This window comes from Phaenicophaeus curvirostris, chromosome Z, assembly GCF_032191515.1.
Source record: "Phaenicophaeus curvirostris isolate KB17595 chromosome Z, BPBGC_Pcur_1.0, whole genome shotgun sequence".
NCBI lineage: Eukaryota > Metazoa > Chordata > Aves > Cuculiformes > Cuculidae > Phaenicophaeus > Phaenicophaeus curvirostris.
In genome coordinates this window covers 51515384-51532495 of record NC_091431.1, presented here as the reverse complement: position 1 = coordinate 51532495, position 17112 = coordinate 51515384, and the positions used below count along the sequence as shown (strand labels likewise).

General features: G+C 36.5%; 1 protein-coding gene across 1 annotated transcript in view; it reads right to left on the bottom strand.

The window, feature by feature from the left end:
- Nucleotides 1–225: 225 nt before the first annotated feature.
- The window catches only part of SCAMP1 (secretory carrier membrane protein 1), a 40462-nt gene continuing 23575 nt past the window's right edge, over nt 226–17112 (bottom strand). The window contains exons 5-10 of the mRNA XM_069880743.1: nt 16112–16240; nt 10361–10520; nt 8544–8645; nt 6586–6703; nt 3206–4761; nt 226–1959 (exon numbers count right to left, since the gene is read on the bottom strand). Coding sequence (XP_069736844.1) covers nt 4597–4761; nt 6586–6703; nt 8544–8645; nt 10361–10520; nt 16112–16240 — 674 coding nt within the window. The 3' untranslated portion in view covers nt 226–1959; nt 3206–4596. The remainder of the gene's footprint in view (nt 1960–3205; nt 4762–6585; nt 6704–8543; nt 8646–10360; nt 10521–16111; nt 16241–17112) is intronic.

The window sequence follows — 17112 nt, the reverse complement described above, 5'->3', positions numbered from 1 at the left end:
GTGAGCGTAACTCCATATATGACGGAGGTCTACATGAAGTTGCTCTGCCCTTCACAGAAAACCAGTGCTGAATTGTGCCCTAGAGAGCAGGTACCAGTGTTACAGTATGGAAAAAAGCCAGCAGACTGAGGCAGTGCCCCAGAGAAAAGCAAGGTACAGCAGCGATACAGAAATGCCAATTCATAAGCAGAAATTAGGAAAATAAACACTATCAAAGCAATGCTGTTACCAGTAAGTTCATTTACTTCAAACAGTGTTTCAAGATTCACTTAAATATCTGTAGGATTTCATTCTGTAATGGCAGAACATGTTTAGATTTTAATCCTCCTAAGGTTACAGCACAAGAAAGTGGGCTGGAAGTGTTCCAGAATTTTCATCATAACAGCCGAGTGGACTCATTCCAATACCCTAATGTATTATTGTGAGAGTGGATATTTTGCTTCCCCATTTCAGCAGACTTATTATAACACTTTATATAGAGAATTATAAATATGAAGTGAGAGCAGCCACCCTGCACATTATCCTGACTGTTAGAAGAAAAATCTCTACATTGGTCAAAACTATATAGAACAAACATCCAGGAAAAAAGTCTTTTTTTATTCTATGACACTGTGTTAATACAATAAATATACAAAACTTCTGAACTACTCAGACATGCAACAGAAGGACAGAAGTGCATTTGTACAGAACCATGACATTCACCAGGATGGCAGAGCATTGTTAGTAATTTACAAAATATACAAACATCCCTCAGATAAATAAAACCAACTCCTAAATTACAGATCAATGGCTACTGACATTCCAGTGTTTAAACTTTGTACCTTGTACTCAAATTTGCCACAATACTACAAAATGACAACTTCAGTGGGCACCATACTCTGACTGTACAATCTAGTTTTTGTTAGGTACAAAACATTTTAACAAATATCAACCTCCTGTTGTCAAAGCTAAACTCAAGCTTCTCCCTCCCTTTTGGGCTGCAAGGTGTCAGAGGTTTTTGGTTTGAACAATTCACATGTAACTGAACCTTGAAATTTCACTCAGCTTTAAAACCATACATTCAACCCATGACATTACAAATCAACGCTCCCTATACATAAAACATTAAAGTATATTTTGTAAAGAGACTTTAAACATTTGGGGAACCCCCCCCCTTCCAAATTCAAGTTTTATTCATAATTTCCCCCCCTAATATATTCTTTTAATGTTTATTATTATGCACTCTTCATTTAAATTGCAAGGATGATGTCTCTGGGATTCCTGTCCAAGACATACCAGAGAATTGTGTAAATTTAGATTTACACCTAATCCATAGTAGAGTTTCTAGAAAAAAATGTCAAGTTAAGTTAAAACATTATGAAAAGAACAATCTTGATGCTAGAAGGATGATGCCTGTCCTCAACAGAAAATGGTGGCTTTTGTCTGGAAAGTTTTTAGTAACATTCTACACAAATCTTAAGTGCAATGCTAGCATGTCCACTAGGATGAAATTTTAAAGCCCCTATTACACATAATATTTAAATTGCTTTTAACTTCATGATGCAGAAAACATCTAGAAGGCAAGTATATTCGCTAATATGAACTTCAGCTTTGGTGAAGCTACAATGTTTATCCAAATTCAAATTGGATTAAAAGAAAACAGAATATTAGGGACTTCACACTAAAGAGTACAATACCAATCCAGGGATTAAGCTAGGGGGTTTACTTTCCATAATTCTCGTCTGTTTTTATGAATACAGTGTAGTGAAAAGATCCCAGTGAGGCATGGAGAGGCCTCAGAATTCTATGCTGTGTTACTAAAGGCGATTCTCCTTAAGAGCTGAATTGATTTCAAGCTATAGTCTACACAGGTTGAAGGATGTGTTCCTTCCTGTTTCCATTTTTTAAAAGACTGCGTTTGAAAGAACAGCCCAAGTGTTGTGCCTAAGATTCATGAGGCAATCCAAGAACGATGGAGGGCTCTGGGGCGCAAGTAGTGTTTAGCTCCATTCCAACACTAAGGAATGAAGAGATCAAAAAGAATCAGCTGATTAATACCTGGCTCCAAACCTGGTGCGAGGAGAAAAACTTTGGGTTCTTTGGTCATGGACTGGTTCACGCACCTCCAGGCTTCCTTAGTAGGCATGGGGCACGCTTGTCTCCTGGGGGTACTAGAGTCCTCACTAAAAATCTAGCAGGGGTCATAAATAGAGCTTTAAACTAGATGTGAAAGAGGGGGGCACAGAATGAAGCCAGGCTAGTCAGGAGTGAGCCTGGAAGTAGAACTCTGGTGCCTGACAGATGGTGTGCTGGCAAGGATCACCAGTATGTCACCACAGAGTGAGTAGGGGCGAGCACATCTGGTGACAGAAAGGATGAAACTGGCACTGATGGGTTAGATATTCCAAGGACCAGTCAATTGGGAATGAACACTATCCCCTTTACAAGAGCTGAGGGTTCACCAGCTCAGCTGAAGTGCATTTACACCAATGCATGCAGCATGGGCAATGAGCAGGAGGAACTGGAAGTTATTGTAGGGCAAGGAGACTATGACATAGTTGCCAACACGGAAACGTGGTGGGATAACTCATGTAACTGGAGTGCAGCTATGGTGGGGTATAAACTCTTCAGGCAGGACACGAAGTGTAGAGGAGGTGGTGGGATTGCCCTCTATGTTAGAGAGAGCTTTGATACCTCGAGCTCGATTACTGTGATGACAGGATCGAGTGCCTGTGGGTTAAAATCAGAGGAGCCCACAAGAAGGCAGATATTGTGACTGGAGTCCACTATAGACCACCCAGCCAAGAACAAGAAGCTGATGAGCTCTTCCATAAATAACTGGGAGAAGTCTCAAGATCACTAGCTCTTGTCCTTGTGGGAGACTTCAGTCTTCCAGATGTCTGCTGGAAGTACAATACAGCAGAAAGGAAGCAGTCTAGGAGGTTCCTGGAGTGCGTGGAAGACTCACACAGACAGGACAAGAGGGAATGGCCTCAAGCTCCACAGGGAGGTTCAGGCTGGACATCAGAAAAAAAATTTTCATGAAGTCACTGGGCATTGGAACAGGCTGCCCAGGGGTGTGGCTGAGTCACCTTCCCTGGAGGTATTTAAAAGATGGGTGGATGAGGTGCTGAGGGACATGGTTTAGTGGTTGATAGGAATGGTTGGACTTGATGATCCTGTGGGTCTTTTCCAACCCAGTGAATCTGTGTTTCTGTAACATAACTCTTCAAAGGAGATAAAAATGCCATTATAGTAAGACATGATTACATTCTAGAAATTTACGACGGTGGGTACAGTTCTGGATTGTTCAGTTCTCTGGCACAAATTTAACCTCTTAGGCCTCAAGTTCAATGACTTAAAATTTAACTTTGTTAAAGATGAAGACTTCTCACTTTTCCAACTCAAATTAATTTAAAGCGCTTTTTCCCCAGCCTAAACCGTATCACAGACATGATATTAAAATAAATTCGAGTATCTGTTAAATGTCATTGCTTAAAAATCTTGGGTTTAGACAATGTTCCTGTTAGAAAATGAAATACTGTATACTTAGGGTTTTGGACAAGCAGTAAACAGAGTGACTCTAGGCTAGAGATTCAGTACCACTGTTAAACACAAATCTACACTTAAAAAAAAACAAAACAAAAAACACCACAAAAATCCCAAGTACAACAAAAATACCACTGCACATAAAAGAGGGAAGGGTGCAAGAAACTAGTGTTCTGAAATCAATACTGGTTTCTTTCCCAGCAAAATTATTACCCCAAGACTTGAATACTGAAATTAAAAATAGCAAATATATAATCATTTAGCTCTGTGACTGAAACCATCATTAACTTCCTTAAACTGTACACTGCATTACACATTCTATTACAAAGAATGTTTATGCACCATAGTAATTTCTCACAGGTAGAGAATATTCCATGAAAATAGATACAAACAAATGCTGTAATTATAAAGTGGCACAGGTAAATTCTGGACCAAAACACTATTTAAACCAGATCAGATAACTCAACAGCGTTCATGCAAACTTACAGGTTTATATCAAAAGAGTTATCCTAAAAAAAAACCCAAAAAACCAAACCAAAAAAGAATTTATACCTACTTTTATTTGTCCTCCAGCAGCTGTTGAAATGGCAAAAGCAGTAGCCAAACCTAACTTTCTACATTTCTAAGTCTACCTCACTTCAAGTAGTAGAAATAGGGAAAACAGTTCCTAGAATGAAAAATAATTGATCCAAAGTGCTTTCCTGAAGTTACAAAAAAAACATCAGAGTGAATGACTAAAAAAAATTCCGAATTCTTAATACATTTATTTGATCATTACACACCACAACTGATACTCAAGCCAATTGTTGAAATCATTTATTCTCCATAAAATATGTAAGGCTTTATATTCAAGAATGCAGCGTCTTAAAGAGGGGCAAAGAATGGCTAGCTTTCTTAATAAATAAATTTATAACAAAATAAACCAAACATTTCCCATTTTACCCATGCACAGCTGCAGAAAAGACAAACATGCTGTGTGAATTTTGATCTAGGCTTTTAGGGAGTATAGTAAGTGACTGGAAAACAAAAGCACAATTGAAGAGAACCGTGATGACTTTTAAAGTTTCCCTACAGCCGGTTACCCTTGAATGCGTTTTGAGCTGCACTGGTTGCTGCTGTTGATGCGGCATTGGCTGCAGCAGTTTGTACAGTTTTGTTGGACATCACTCCTGTTGCAAATTCCTGCTGCGCTTTCTCAAAACTAGCACCAGTCGTGCGGTAGAGACCGTGCACCTACAGAGGTGGAAAAGCAAGAAAAAAAGGGTGCTGAGCATTGCATTTCTTGGTAGAATAATCACAAAGTCTCAAATGTGAAGCAGAGCTGTGTGGTGGGAAAATCTGGTTTGCTCATATGTTCTGGATCATAAAGATCCAGAAATGAGTAAACAGACTTTTTTCTACAAGTCCCACAACTTTTGATTGCTCTGATGTGCACACAGTTTGACTATATCTGCAACTTTTTCCAAGTTCAGAGGGGTTTCATAGATCTTTACTAAAATCTGTGTGGTGTCCACTTTCTGAAACAACATACTTAAAAACACAAACAGGCTGCACCCCTAGCATAATGCATAGCTTGCAAAAAGATCTCCTGTCTCAATTTGTGTATAACTTGCAGTATTCATTAAAAGACTTTGTGAGTGTGCATGTTCAAAAAAACCAGCAGGATATAAACCCAAAGAAGTATTTTTAAATACACTGTGTCAATAACATTTTGGTGAACTTTCTTCTACATCAATTTTTAGTTTCTCTAATTGCAATAGTTACAAGAACAAGCTAAGCTATGAGGAAACATTAAAAAGTATATATGTCCAAATAATGCAGATGCCTGCATCTGCAAATAATGCAGTGTGATGAAAAACAACTCCATGTAATAGGCAGAGGTTTTAAACAATATGACTTATGAACACTCTAAACAATATGGTGTATAATCACTAGTACAATAAAAAAAAACCAGACCCTTGGTAATTTCCAGTTACTGCAGTATTTACTTAAAATGCTATTTCTGGCTTATATGCAATCAAGTCACAACAAAGTTGTCAAATAATATTGAAAAAACATTTTCATTCAGGTGTAGCAGGTAAATTAATGCTGTAACTTTCTGCTTTGTTATAAACACGATTATTTCTTATCCATAAAAATATACGAGAACAGATAACTGAGTATGCAGGTTTTTGAAAAGAATCCTGATGCATACAGTAGGGAAAACTATAAAAAAATCCTCCACCACACATTTTTCTTGCTTATTTCTTTCTCCTGTACCCAAGTATTTATGCAGAAAACAAATAAGGAGAAGAGACATCTCCATTAAATGCTTAAAATTTCTAGCTTATTGTAAATACATCAGAAAAGTTTGGATATGTGAAAATCTTTAAGTGTAACTGTAATTAAGGCTGAATTATTAGAACTCCCAGAACAGTTTATCAGTTATATTTTATGTAAACTACAAAAACTTACTAGCCCATCAGTATTTATACTTTGGTCTTCTGGACAGAAATCCACAAAAAAAGGAACCAAGGGGAAAAAGCATCTTTCTTTGAGTGTTCATCCTATGCAATCATTAATTATCAACAAAATGATAAAATAATACAAGCAGAGAAATAAACAGCCTTTTCTGAGGTGCCAGGCATCCCCCTCTTCTATTGATTTTAATGGGAATGATTTTTGGTAAGAGCAGAAACGTATGAGTCATATAAGTCACACTTCACTCAGCCAGATTAATCACCACAGATCTGAAAATTACAACCTGGCATCAAAAGGTACAATCACAGTGTCCAGAGCTTCTCACTCACCCTGTCATTCTGGGCTTACCTCCCAACTTCCCATATTCAGAGCTATCGTTACCCATTTTTGGTTGAAGAAAATAAGTGTGTTGTACAAAGAGCATTTCATTAATTTCACAACAGCATAAGCAAAAAAGTACAGTTGTTGATCAGTAAGGCAGACTCTCAAGTATATAATTTTATGCTCATTACTTAGTGAGAGAGTACCTCTCAAACAGGAAAAAAAAAATCCAGATCCAACATAGGAAATAGGAGAAGGGAATGATATGCAACTTACCTTTTTAAACATAACTAGTGAGATAACAGCAGATGCTGTAAAAAGAGCCGCTATGATTATCATCATAATGCCAACAGGAATACTCTTGTTAAGACCAGTAAGAGCTGAAATCCACCCACTGAAGGAAAAAGAAAGGACAAACTTTACTGGCACAGCGCATGAACCATTCAGCCAGAGGTATCCATGTCAAAGAAGGCTTTATAACCTCCTGGTTCTGATCAACTTTGAATATTTTTGAAGACAAAGTCAAGAGAACTTTACATACGTCCATTTTGGTTCCATAATAAGCTTTTAGAGCTTGGTTTCCCTTTTTCCCAATGCATGAAGTGAAACTATATGAAAAATTGCAGTAACGAACCTTAAGCAAAATTGTAAAGAAATTAAGAGAGCTGCTCATCCACTTTTTGGGTGATTTTTTTATCATACTGACATCTCAGATTATCTCATGGAAGAGAAAATGTCCCTAAAAAGATAGCTTCTAATTGCTTTAATTATAGAACAAAAACATGCCAGACACACACCTCGACATGGGAAGACTCATTTAATTCTATCTACACAGTGATGCCTTTTTAATCAAAGTTAATATGATAATTTTTTTAAGTAGATTTCATCAGATCAACGAATAGAAGAGATTGCTATGTCAATATCTACTTAAAACACTTTCACATTCTTCAAAATTAGAACACCAATAGGAAAATACAATATCAAAACTGAAACCACAAAACCAAGACTGCCTTAAGAAAAATAAGACGTTAAGATGGAAAAGATTCTTCCACAGAAAAAAAAGCAAAAAATTTCTGTAAACCCAAACGACCTTAAGACTTTCCTCTGTATGTTTTAAACTGCTTTGATATCCCCTATGTCCAACTGGACTCTTAGCACTTACAAAACTCCAAAATCCAAACTGTAATTGGAATATTCTGATGATCTGGTTACTTTTCATACCCCTCCTCCCCCAAGTATTCCTTAAAAGCACATTCACAAAATTGGAGAGCTGGCCCTCTAAAATACCTTTCCATTTCATTAATGTACATCAACTTATCTATGAAAAAGCAAAAGAGTGGATTTGAGAGGAAAATAATGAACCACAATATTTCCTTACACCACAGTTCTAAAACAACGTGGTTTTGTCTGCCTTATGTGTCCAGAGGTTAGCAGCAAAAATCACTGGTAGAGAGGTGTGTCATTACCCAGCAACAGTACTGCTAGTCACAGCTCTCCATGCTGGCAGCTGGTCACTACAACCATGCTTTTAGTTATTTCAATTTATTTGGGTTTTTTTCCCATATGTATTTATCGATTCCCATTTGCTATTCCTTGTAAAAATCTAAATATTAGAACTCAAAGACTCAAATAAAAGACATTACATTAAAAAATCCAAGTAAACACTAATATAAGCATCACAAAGGGAAATCAACTATTACAGAATAAGAACCTGACTTGAACAAATGAACTTTTCAAATAATATCAAAGACATACCACCAAGAGATATTAATCAAATAAACTGCTGACTCACTCTTACAATTTTAGCAATAAATTCACTAATGATACAAAACATACAAACAGTATACCATTACTGTCTAAATTATTTTCATTTGCTCTAACTTTTCCTTATGTCTTTATCTTCAATACAGAGTAAATAACATTTCTACGCACCACCAAAATAGAGGAGGTAACGTATAAAAGAATAGTTAGAAGTAGTTTATGTTGAAAGATAAAGTTTTGACCAGCCTAATAACAGAATTACCTCACACCTGAGAGGTGTTTCACTCACTTTTCCTAGCTAAGGAAAACACTTTTTGGCAGAGCTAAATGTAACAATTCCAGTGAACACAAGATTTTTTTTTCTTTTGAAAGAGCACACGTCTCTTTTGAAAGAGACGGTATTGCAGTTGCTACATCAAATATGAGTGTTTGTCTTACAGAGAGTATAATGCTACAGCAAATAGAATACTCACCAGTTTCCCCATCTTTGAAATCCTGCAGCTTGAAGTACATGCACAGCAAACTGACAGATATATACAAAGAAGAACACAAAGAACCTGAATGAACTGTCACTCCTGGAAGAGGGGGGGGAAAAATATTAAAGCAGCCAGGAAATCAATAAATTTTTGCAAATACTGTAGTACCAATATAAAAGTTTACTCCATTAACTAAAAGACAAGTCCTGTCATTTTTTGACAACGACTTGAAGTATCAGTAATTCTGTGGTTTTGCAGACTATTTATAAGAACTGCTTCTTCTTTAATATAGTATTTTTGCCACTTGCTCTTCTAACAGAGGTGAGAATAGCAGCAAGATACTATTCCTTAGTGTTCTGTTCAGCACATACAAGGGCCTTTTAAGACTAAACACAGAAGTTTTGCTACAATGCGTGAAGAACAGAACTCTGTTCCACTTGCAGACTGAAGTTCACAGTGCTGGCAGGATAGGAAGAAAATAATTTACTTGCAGAAGGAAATAAAATCCGGTATGGAATTACTGAAATATAATGCAGACCAAAATACTGAAACAGCTGTTGCATAAAACCAGAACATGCAACATAAGTTTGTTGTTTAAATTACTAAACTGCCAGCCTGACAAAGACTGGCTCAATATAAAAGTACAGGCAAAATCTCAAAGATCTCAGTGTATTACTATCAAAACTAATGATCACAGAATATGCGTGCTACCACAGCTCTAAAGACAGAAGAAATCACTTAGTTAAGCGACAGAAATTAATGACTCTTCCTGCAGAAGCAAGGTTGTCTATTTCTCCTTATTCAATCATTTCAGCTCAATAACTATTTCATGTTCAGCACAGCAACTGACGGAAAGTTGAATACACAAGTAGGAGTTTTCCAAAAAATCAATATTCACTAAGAAAAAAGATGGATTTAATAGAGAGCAAATGCAAGTTAAACTAAATAATTCTTCAAAGATCTGTGGGTACATGGGTACAGCAATACCTCCTTGTTTAGCAAAAAGAAACATCTCATTTAGTCTTAAGTTACGCTTAACTGTAAATTCTGGCCATCAATCTGTCTCTAGAAGAACTACTGCATTTTAACTGAGAATATCCTGAAACTCTTTGATGTAAAAAAAAAAATAAAACAAACCAAAAAAACACAAACAAAAAAACACCAAACAAAAACTCAAGGAAAACAGTTAAAAATACAGGATTTAGAATCTCTACATAATGATTTTCACAAAAAAGAAATACAGTTTTGCCCGCAAACCAATCTTCTTAAACACAAAGCTACCACACCTCATGCTTGTGAGGCCTGCAAATATCGTTAAAAGCTAAGAAAAATACTAAAGTCTGATTACTATAAACTTTCTCTACTCATTTTAAGAATCTCAGCCTACTTTAGTTACAGACACTGTAGGTCACTTAATGGTGTAAGATTTTAAGCATATTGTTTTATGAAGTTCATTCAGAAAGCCAAAAATTTAAGACACTCTTAACTACTAACCTACTCAAATTCTTGGTGTAAAGAGATAGAGATTTAATGAGAACTTTCCTTAAAACTATTATCAACCCAATGCAAAGCTAAATATTTCCTACAATTTCCTACAATGGTAGAAGCTACAAATACTTTAAAAGATTATTCCATGATATTCCTAACTATTGCCATCTTTGTTTCCAATACAACATCCGTATCAACGGCAAATATGCTATTTGTTTCTAATGAAAGCATATAAAAGGATTATAATAATTATAATCAAGCAAATTCTGGAATATTATGCATTTTGACAAGTTTTTAAATATCCCAAGTCAAACTGAAGTTGTTACCTGAAAGCTCCATAAAGTGGTCTGTACCAGCAGACAAAAGAACAAGGGGTAAAAAGCAAGAACCAGAGAATACTCAATCCAAAATCAACCCCTCGCGTAGCATCAACGTAAAACCAGGCCAAACATCCAAAGATATTAAGAAACAGTGTCAGTGTATCGACTGTAGAAGCAAAAGCAAAACAGTCTTAATTAAATTATGCCTATACAATACATTATTACTACTGTTAAAGTCATACCCATGCTAAACATTTTTAAATAAAACATCAGCATGCTGACAATAAATCAATACCCTCTCAATACCCTCAGCAATGAGCTGATTTTTATACAGTTTTCTAACTTTTAGGTAAACTTAGTACCCACAAACGAAAGTAGTGAACATGAACATTCAAGTACTATTGGCTATATGGTGAAGGAAAAAATCCTGTCACAAAAATACAGTATTTTCAAACTTAAAATGATGAAAAAAGAGGTTTCTGCAGCTGTAACTATTGATACTTTTTCTACAGTAATAACTGGATACAGACTATTGAATATTTTTTGAGAGCAAGTTTATAAATTATGTAAAGTGCTTCACAAATTTAGCACTGTACACATAATAATTTGAAAATAAAAACTTCCAAAGCAATCTTTCACTGAAAAACTTATTGTCTTCCATGCAAGAAAGCAAACCATATCCACTTAGTAGAAATGTTTCTCACTCTAAACAAGGTATACGAGAAGCCGTTTTAGAGCCTCTAATACATACTGCATATTCAAACAGTTCTTATTATCTTGACCTTAAGCATGTGCCTTTTTGGTGTTCCATTCTTAGCTCAATACTCACATTTTTTCATTGGCAGACCTTGTTAGAAATTACTGAAATTCTACTAAAGGAAATGCATTGGCATTATGACTTCACAGTGTATTTCAAATATATTTAGTTCCTAGAACAGAAAAAGATATAGCAGTACGAAACACTAAAACTACTACCTTCATGCTATCTGGCACAGAAGTTGGTTCTGCCAGACTTCAAGACGAACATGAATTTCTGTCTTCATTCAGCAATAACCAGGGATTCAGGAATGATTTTACTATCTCAGAGGGCAGTTTCTGTCCTTGTAAACCAGGACAGAGCATTTATAATTAAGAGTGCACAAGCTGCTCCTTCTAGGCATGATTTTTACTTTAAGTTCAAAGAAACACTAGCCATTCTACTGGACAGTAAGGTTAACAGAAGAACTGGCAATATAACAAAGATTTTGAAAAGCAGACTCCTCAAACTCACTGCTGCCCTCTTAACCACTAATTGAATAAGCCCTAAATCAACTTAATGAGAAGAAAATCTTAAAGTAAAATGCCCACATCATCACATGAAAGGCTGAGGAAACTCAAAGCACTGCCCTTGGACAAACGGCATCTTCCTCTAAGACTTGCCAGAAACAGAAAACTTTATACTTTTAAATAGAAAGCACTTAATGCATCTGCGTATCTACAGGTCACCAAAACATGTTTGCTTCAGAATTTGTGTGTGCCTCACAAAGCACAACAAAGGATACAAATCCAAATTCCTTCCTTTCTTTGATAGATATCAGAGAGCTTACTATGGGATATTCTTTTGTTTTCTAGTCAATAGTGGAAAACAGGGAGACCCTCCCTAACGTACTAGAAACATTCACATTCTGTTGAGTTTGAGTTTTCCAAAATTACTACTTTCTTTGTAATTGCAATTACAATTACAGGACAAGTGTTAAAATAATACCATTGGTGCAGAAGAACTTTGAAATGTCACAACCACTACTGACACTTACTAGCACAATAAAACCAACAACACCTAGATCTACTTCCCTGCTGTCATGGAGAATCTCAGCTGTAGAAACTGAGTATTAGAGCAAGCTACGGATGAAGACACGAGACTTCACTGACAATTCTGCCTTTGCTCCACCCACCCTTCTCTCTGCCTGCTTCAAGTTACAGAAGGCATTTGTTCTTTGAGCCAACAGCTTCACTAAGTCACCTTGAAAAGCTCTGCCACTCTATGAACAGACAGGTAGTTTTATGTTCAGGGTAATGGTTTTAAGTACTTCCACCTACTTGCTTCTTCAAATTAAATCATGATACAAGTTACTAGAAGACAATGAATATCTGGCAGCTCAAATGACCTAAGGCTTTGGAGGAAGTCTGGAACATGCAGTGTCTGTATAGCAGTGACTTCACAGCTATACAAGTGCAGCACTTAGCTTGACATGATCTGTGAAAGCCTTCTCCTACTTTAGCTATGGATGTAGTTGAGGTTGAAAAAAAAAATCAAAGGGGTATTCTGCCACAAGACTGAACAATGGGAAATTACATTAGTTCAATAGATATTCAGACTCAATTCCATTTCTACTAGTATAAATCTTACTTGGATATACATTCCCTGTCTTAATTAAGTACACTTTATCATCCATTAATATCTGAAAGTTAACTGTAGAAACAGACCACAACCTGCACTGATGCTATCTGACATCTACATTACCGAGATTGTTATTTTGCAGCCCCATCTGGGACTGTATAAAAATATATTTTTGTAGTAAGTTTTGTTTCAGTAATGTTTTATTGATGGCATTCTTAGAATACCAAAGTTCTCGCTATGACGCTTTATAACGTGCTTCATCCCAGGAACTAGCTGGACTGACATCTGTAGTGGACTGCCTCAAGGGGAATGGGATGCCTACAAATACAAAAGTTTTGAAGCCACAAGGCAACTGACAAGTGAAGACAAAGTTGGTGAAGTTTGATCATATACAGCTTTGGAGCACAGAGTGGTTTTAATTGTAGATTAACACTTTTGTTCCTCCTCTGTTCCTGTCTTCCTGCAGACGGGGTGGTAAGGCATGTGCAAACATACTTTGAAAATGACAGAATTATTTTCCATAGGAAAAACTATATTCTAAACCAGGCTTAGACCAGCACATAAGCACATGCTATCAAAAAGGTGAAGGTGTTTTTTTCTCTACACATTACATCAGAATTTCAGCCAAAATATTGGACACAGTCCACACTGTAAAATTCTTGATGCTACAAACTATGAAATACCCATAATAATCTGGAATAGAACAAGGAGGGAAACTGTATGACAACAACCAACCAATCAGACCTCTAGAAAACACAACCTACAAAGAAAGGCTAAGTAAACTACGCTAATTTAGTCAAAAGGAGAAGACTAATGGGGATAAACGTGTTCTCTGTAACAGCAGACAGAACAAGGAAGATCAATCCCAGGAAGGGAGAATTAAACTATATACTTGGAAACATCTTCTAATGTTTAATGTTAAACATCTAAAAGAAAGCAACACACTAGAACAGGCTTGGAGTGAGTTTGTGAAGTGTCCATCCTCAGAGAGTCTCAGGAACAGGCAGAACAAACATCAACACAGACATGTACTATTGATCATATCCTCAGACAGAAGGGTGGATGACGTGAAACTCTCCTAAACAGAAAAGATACTGTAAAAGATGGCATTTGGAGGTATTATTTTTCTAGCAAACTCTACAGTTTAAGTCATTGGTCTTTGAAAACCTTTAAGAATCTTTCTCATAGAAAATGGAAATATTCACAACCTATATAAACTAAGAAACCCAAATGCCACAAAAGCTTTCCATGAGGTTAAGCAGCTGTTTGATTCATACCTTCATATAAGAAATATTCTTTTTAAATCAGTACTGCTAATTTTGTACTTGCTATCTGTCTGTGGCAAAAGTATCTGGAAAACACCAGCTTTTGAGCCAAAAAAATTTGGTATTAGATACAGGTCAAGTGACATGGGACATGTCACTAGTAACAGCACAGAAGATCTAAAAAGTAGTGCTTAGTGCTAAAGAGCCAGGAAAAATGTCTGCAAGCCACTAAACATCAATGGTCACAAAAATAGACAGAACAGAAAAGCTCCAGTGGCAGCTGACATGAGGCATTGCAAAATGATTGATGTAGTTCACACAAACATGGGAACACTCTTGTCAGTAAACAAAAAACTCTCAAAAAATTCTCTCCAGGAGAAAAAATTGAAGAATATGTGCAAAGATATAACCACATCAAGGAATTGCAAAACATTGACTTGTCATAGAGAAAAGATTGATAAACTGATGGAACAGGGGGAATAAGGATAAAAATAGACTTGTTTTCTCCTGAGACAAAGAGCATACAGACTTGAAACTGGAAAGAGTTTCTTCAGATACATAAGATTGAGAATAAGGATTTCGAAATTGCTATTAAACATGGAAACACAAAGAAAACTGAAAAAGATAGGTGTGTCTCCTAAAAAGGAAGAGGAAAACTAACCTACTTTACAAAGTGCTGAGCATGGAGTACTACACTTACCCAAATGTGATTATGTTCACAGAACCCCATGGCCTTACAAAACCTAGGGAATTCTGGAAGAGGAAATAAAATGTTGGGTAGAACTGCAAGCAGGAGGAGGCTGGTTTGCTACGGTAATAAGTGCCTCCACTAAGGAAATAGCCACTCTTATGAAAAATGAGCCAAGCTATGTAGGTACGATCCTGGGAAAGAAAAGTCACAAGGACTAATTCAACAGCCAGCCCTAAAGCACAGAATTCTGTACACAATCTTTTCTATGCCTGAAATAGATTTTGTCTTTCTTTTCCTTTATTACGCCCTTTTCCTTCCTTTATAATATCTAAATCAGAGAATATGAGAGCTAAAGAAATAAAAGGGCAAGAAGACTCAGTTAAAACCTCAGTCTACCTGCAAGAAACTGTCGTATTAATACAAAAGCATCCTTTATATTTTGTAATACCATAACACTGCTGCTTCCTTTATTTATTGCCATAAAAAGAAAAAAGGAAAACAGTATTCCAAATGACTATTCCAATTGTCACTGTCTAACTTCACCTTGTCTTTGAAATACACAGTGCTTTCAGAACAAGAGTGACTAGTCACACATTCTACAGTGCATTTAGTTGCTTATTTGAAGATTAACGACCCAGTGGTGAATACAGAAAGCTGTGCATTATGACAAGGTGAAATTCACTTGATTAAAAGCTGACTGCTTATTTTCTATGGATCAATTACGTGGTTCAGACACAGTTGTAAGATTGCCAAATTAACAGGCAAAATTATAGAGCTTTACTAACAAAATCTGAAGCTCTGAAAAAAACACAGAAAATCCTGAAATTTTCATCCCCTTAGTATGCTGAAAACATATTAAAGGCATTAAAGCACCTAAGTCTTTGGAATTTCCCCAATCTTTGAGTAATTATTACGCTCTCATCACACTGGACGGAAGAAACAAATCTTGTGGCATTTGCACATTTGGTATATCCAGCATTTCTCCAGTTAAAACACAGCACGTGCATAAGAGCACACTTCATAGAATCACCAGGTTGGAAAAGACCTCTAGGATCATTGAGTCCTACTATTCCTATCAACCACTAAACCATGTTCGTCAGCACCTCATCCACCTGTCTTTTAAATACTTCCAGGGATGGTGACTCAACTACCTCCCTGGGCAGTCTCTACTTTAAAACCAGAAAACTGCAACATACTATATCCAAACTGCCTTCGCATAATCCTTCTCCTTTTTTTCTGTGGAAGTTTCTATGCAATAATTCAACAATTTTAAAATTTAAACTAACAAAAAGGTTTCGCTTCAATATTTGAGTGCTGGAGTTTGAAAAAGTTCTCATTGCAGATGTTGCAAGAGCCAAAGTAGCACATATGTGTCATCAAGTCTGAATAAAGACTTTATTTTTTTTTTTTTAAAAACTACTTACACATCCACAAATAGTACATAATCTTCACTGTCTTCTGGAATTCTACAGGAATGTCTACAGAAAAGTCCTGGTAGAAACAAGGACCTACTGGAAAATTCTCGGGAAGAGGTGGCCAGTTATTTTTTCTACCTGCAAAACAGAGGGAAGAAAAAAAAAAAAGCTTTATAATACAGTTTTAATCTCTATATAGTACAAAGAGATACGAATTTGGACTTGTTCAATTTGCATTGATAGTCTGGGGTGCCAAAACCCAAGAGTTTCATCAGCTATCCTCACACAACACCAAAAATAAGCGTCAGAAATAAGATACAATGAAGCGCAGATGGATGAAGGAAAGTACAGTATTTCATCCATGTTAAACACCAACCAGGCATCTGACAGTACCTACAAAATAATGAGAAAAGAGACATCTTCACAGAACAGGCAGATATGGACAGAAAGGCAATTTCTCAGAGTTCTCTGACTTCTAAATACACATTTCCCTGAAGTCCCACCACACTCACACACTTTGTTGAATACAAAAACTGGGGAGCGAAAAGCATTCTTTATTCTTGGAGTCCCGATGTTTTTAACACTCAGCTACCTCAAATACTTTGAAGCAGTTCCCAATATAGTTTACAGTCAAAGCTTTACTTAAAAGCCCACAAGCCTCAAGCCAGGCAGCTACTAAAATGGTCTAAACTACTTTCTTGTTACAAGAAGATGCCCTACAGCATCATTGTATTTTGACAGAGTTGTGTGACAGAGTGAGGATACCACAGAGGATGCACTATGAGACACTTGGATTTTCTGTACGCTGATCTGTTCACAGGCAAGAGTATACATTCTGCAGAACTCAGGTCATACCAAGCACAGACTTAAGAGATTCAACTGAGATCGTAACTGCAACAAACCTTTCCCACAGCATTTCAAATTCTGGATGCAAGAGATACATTAGTCACTGTGTTCCAAGAGTGGAGCTGAAATAGAGACTAACCCAAAGGCACCTTTATTTCAGATTC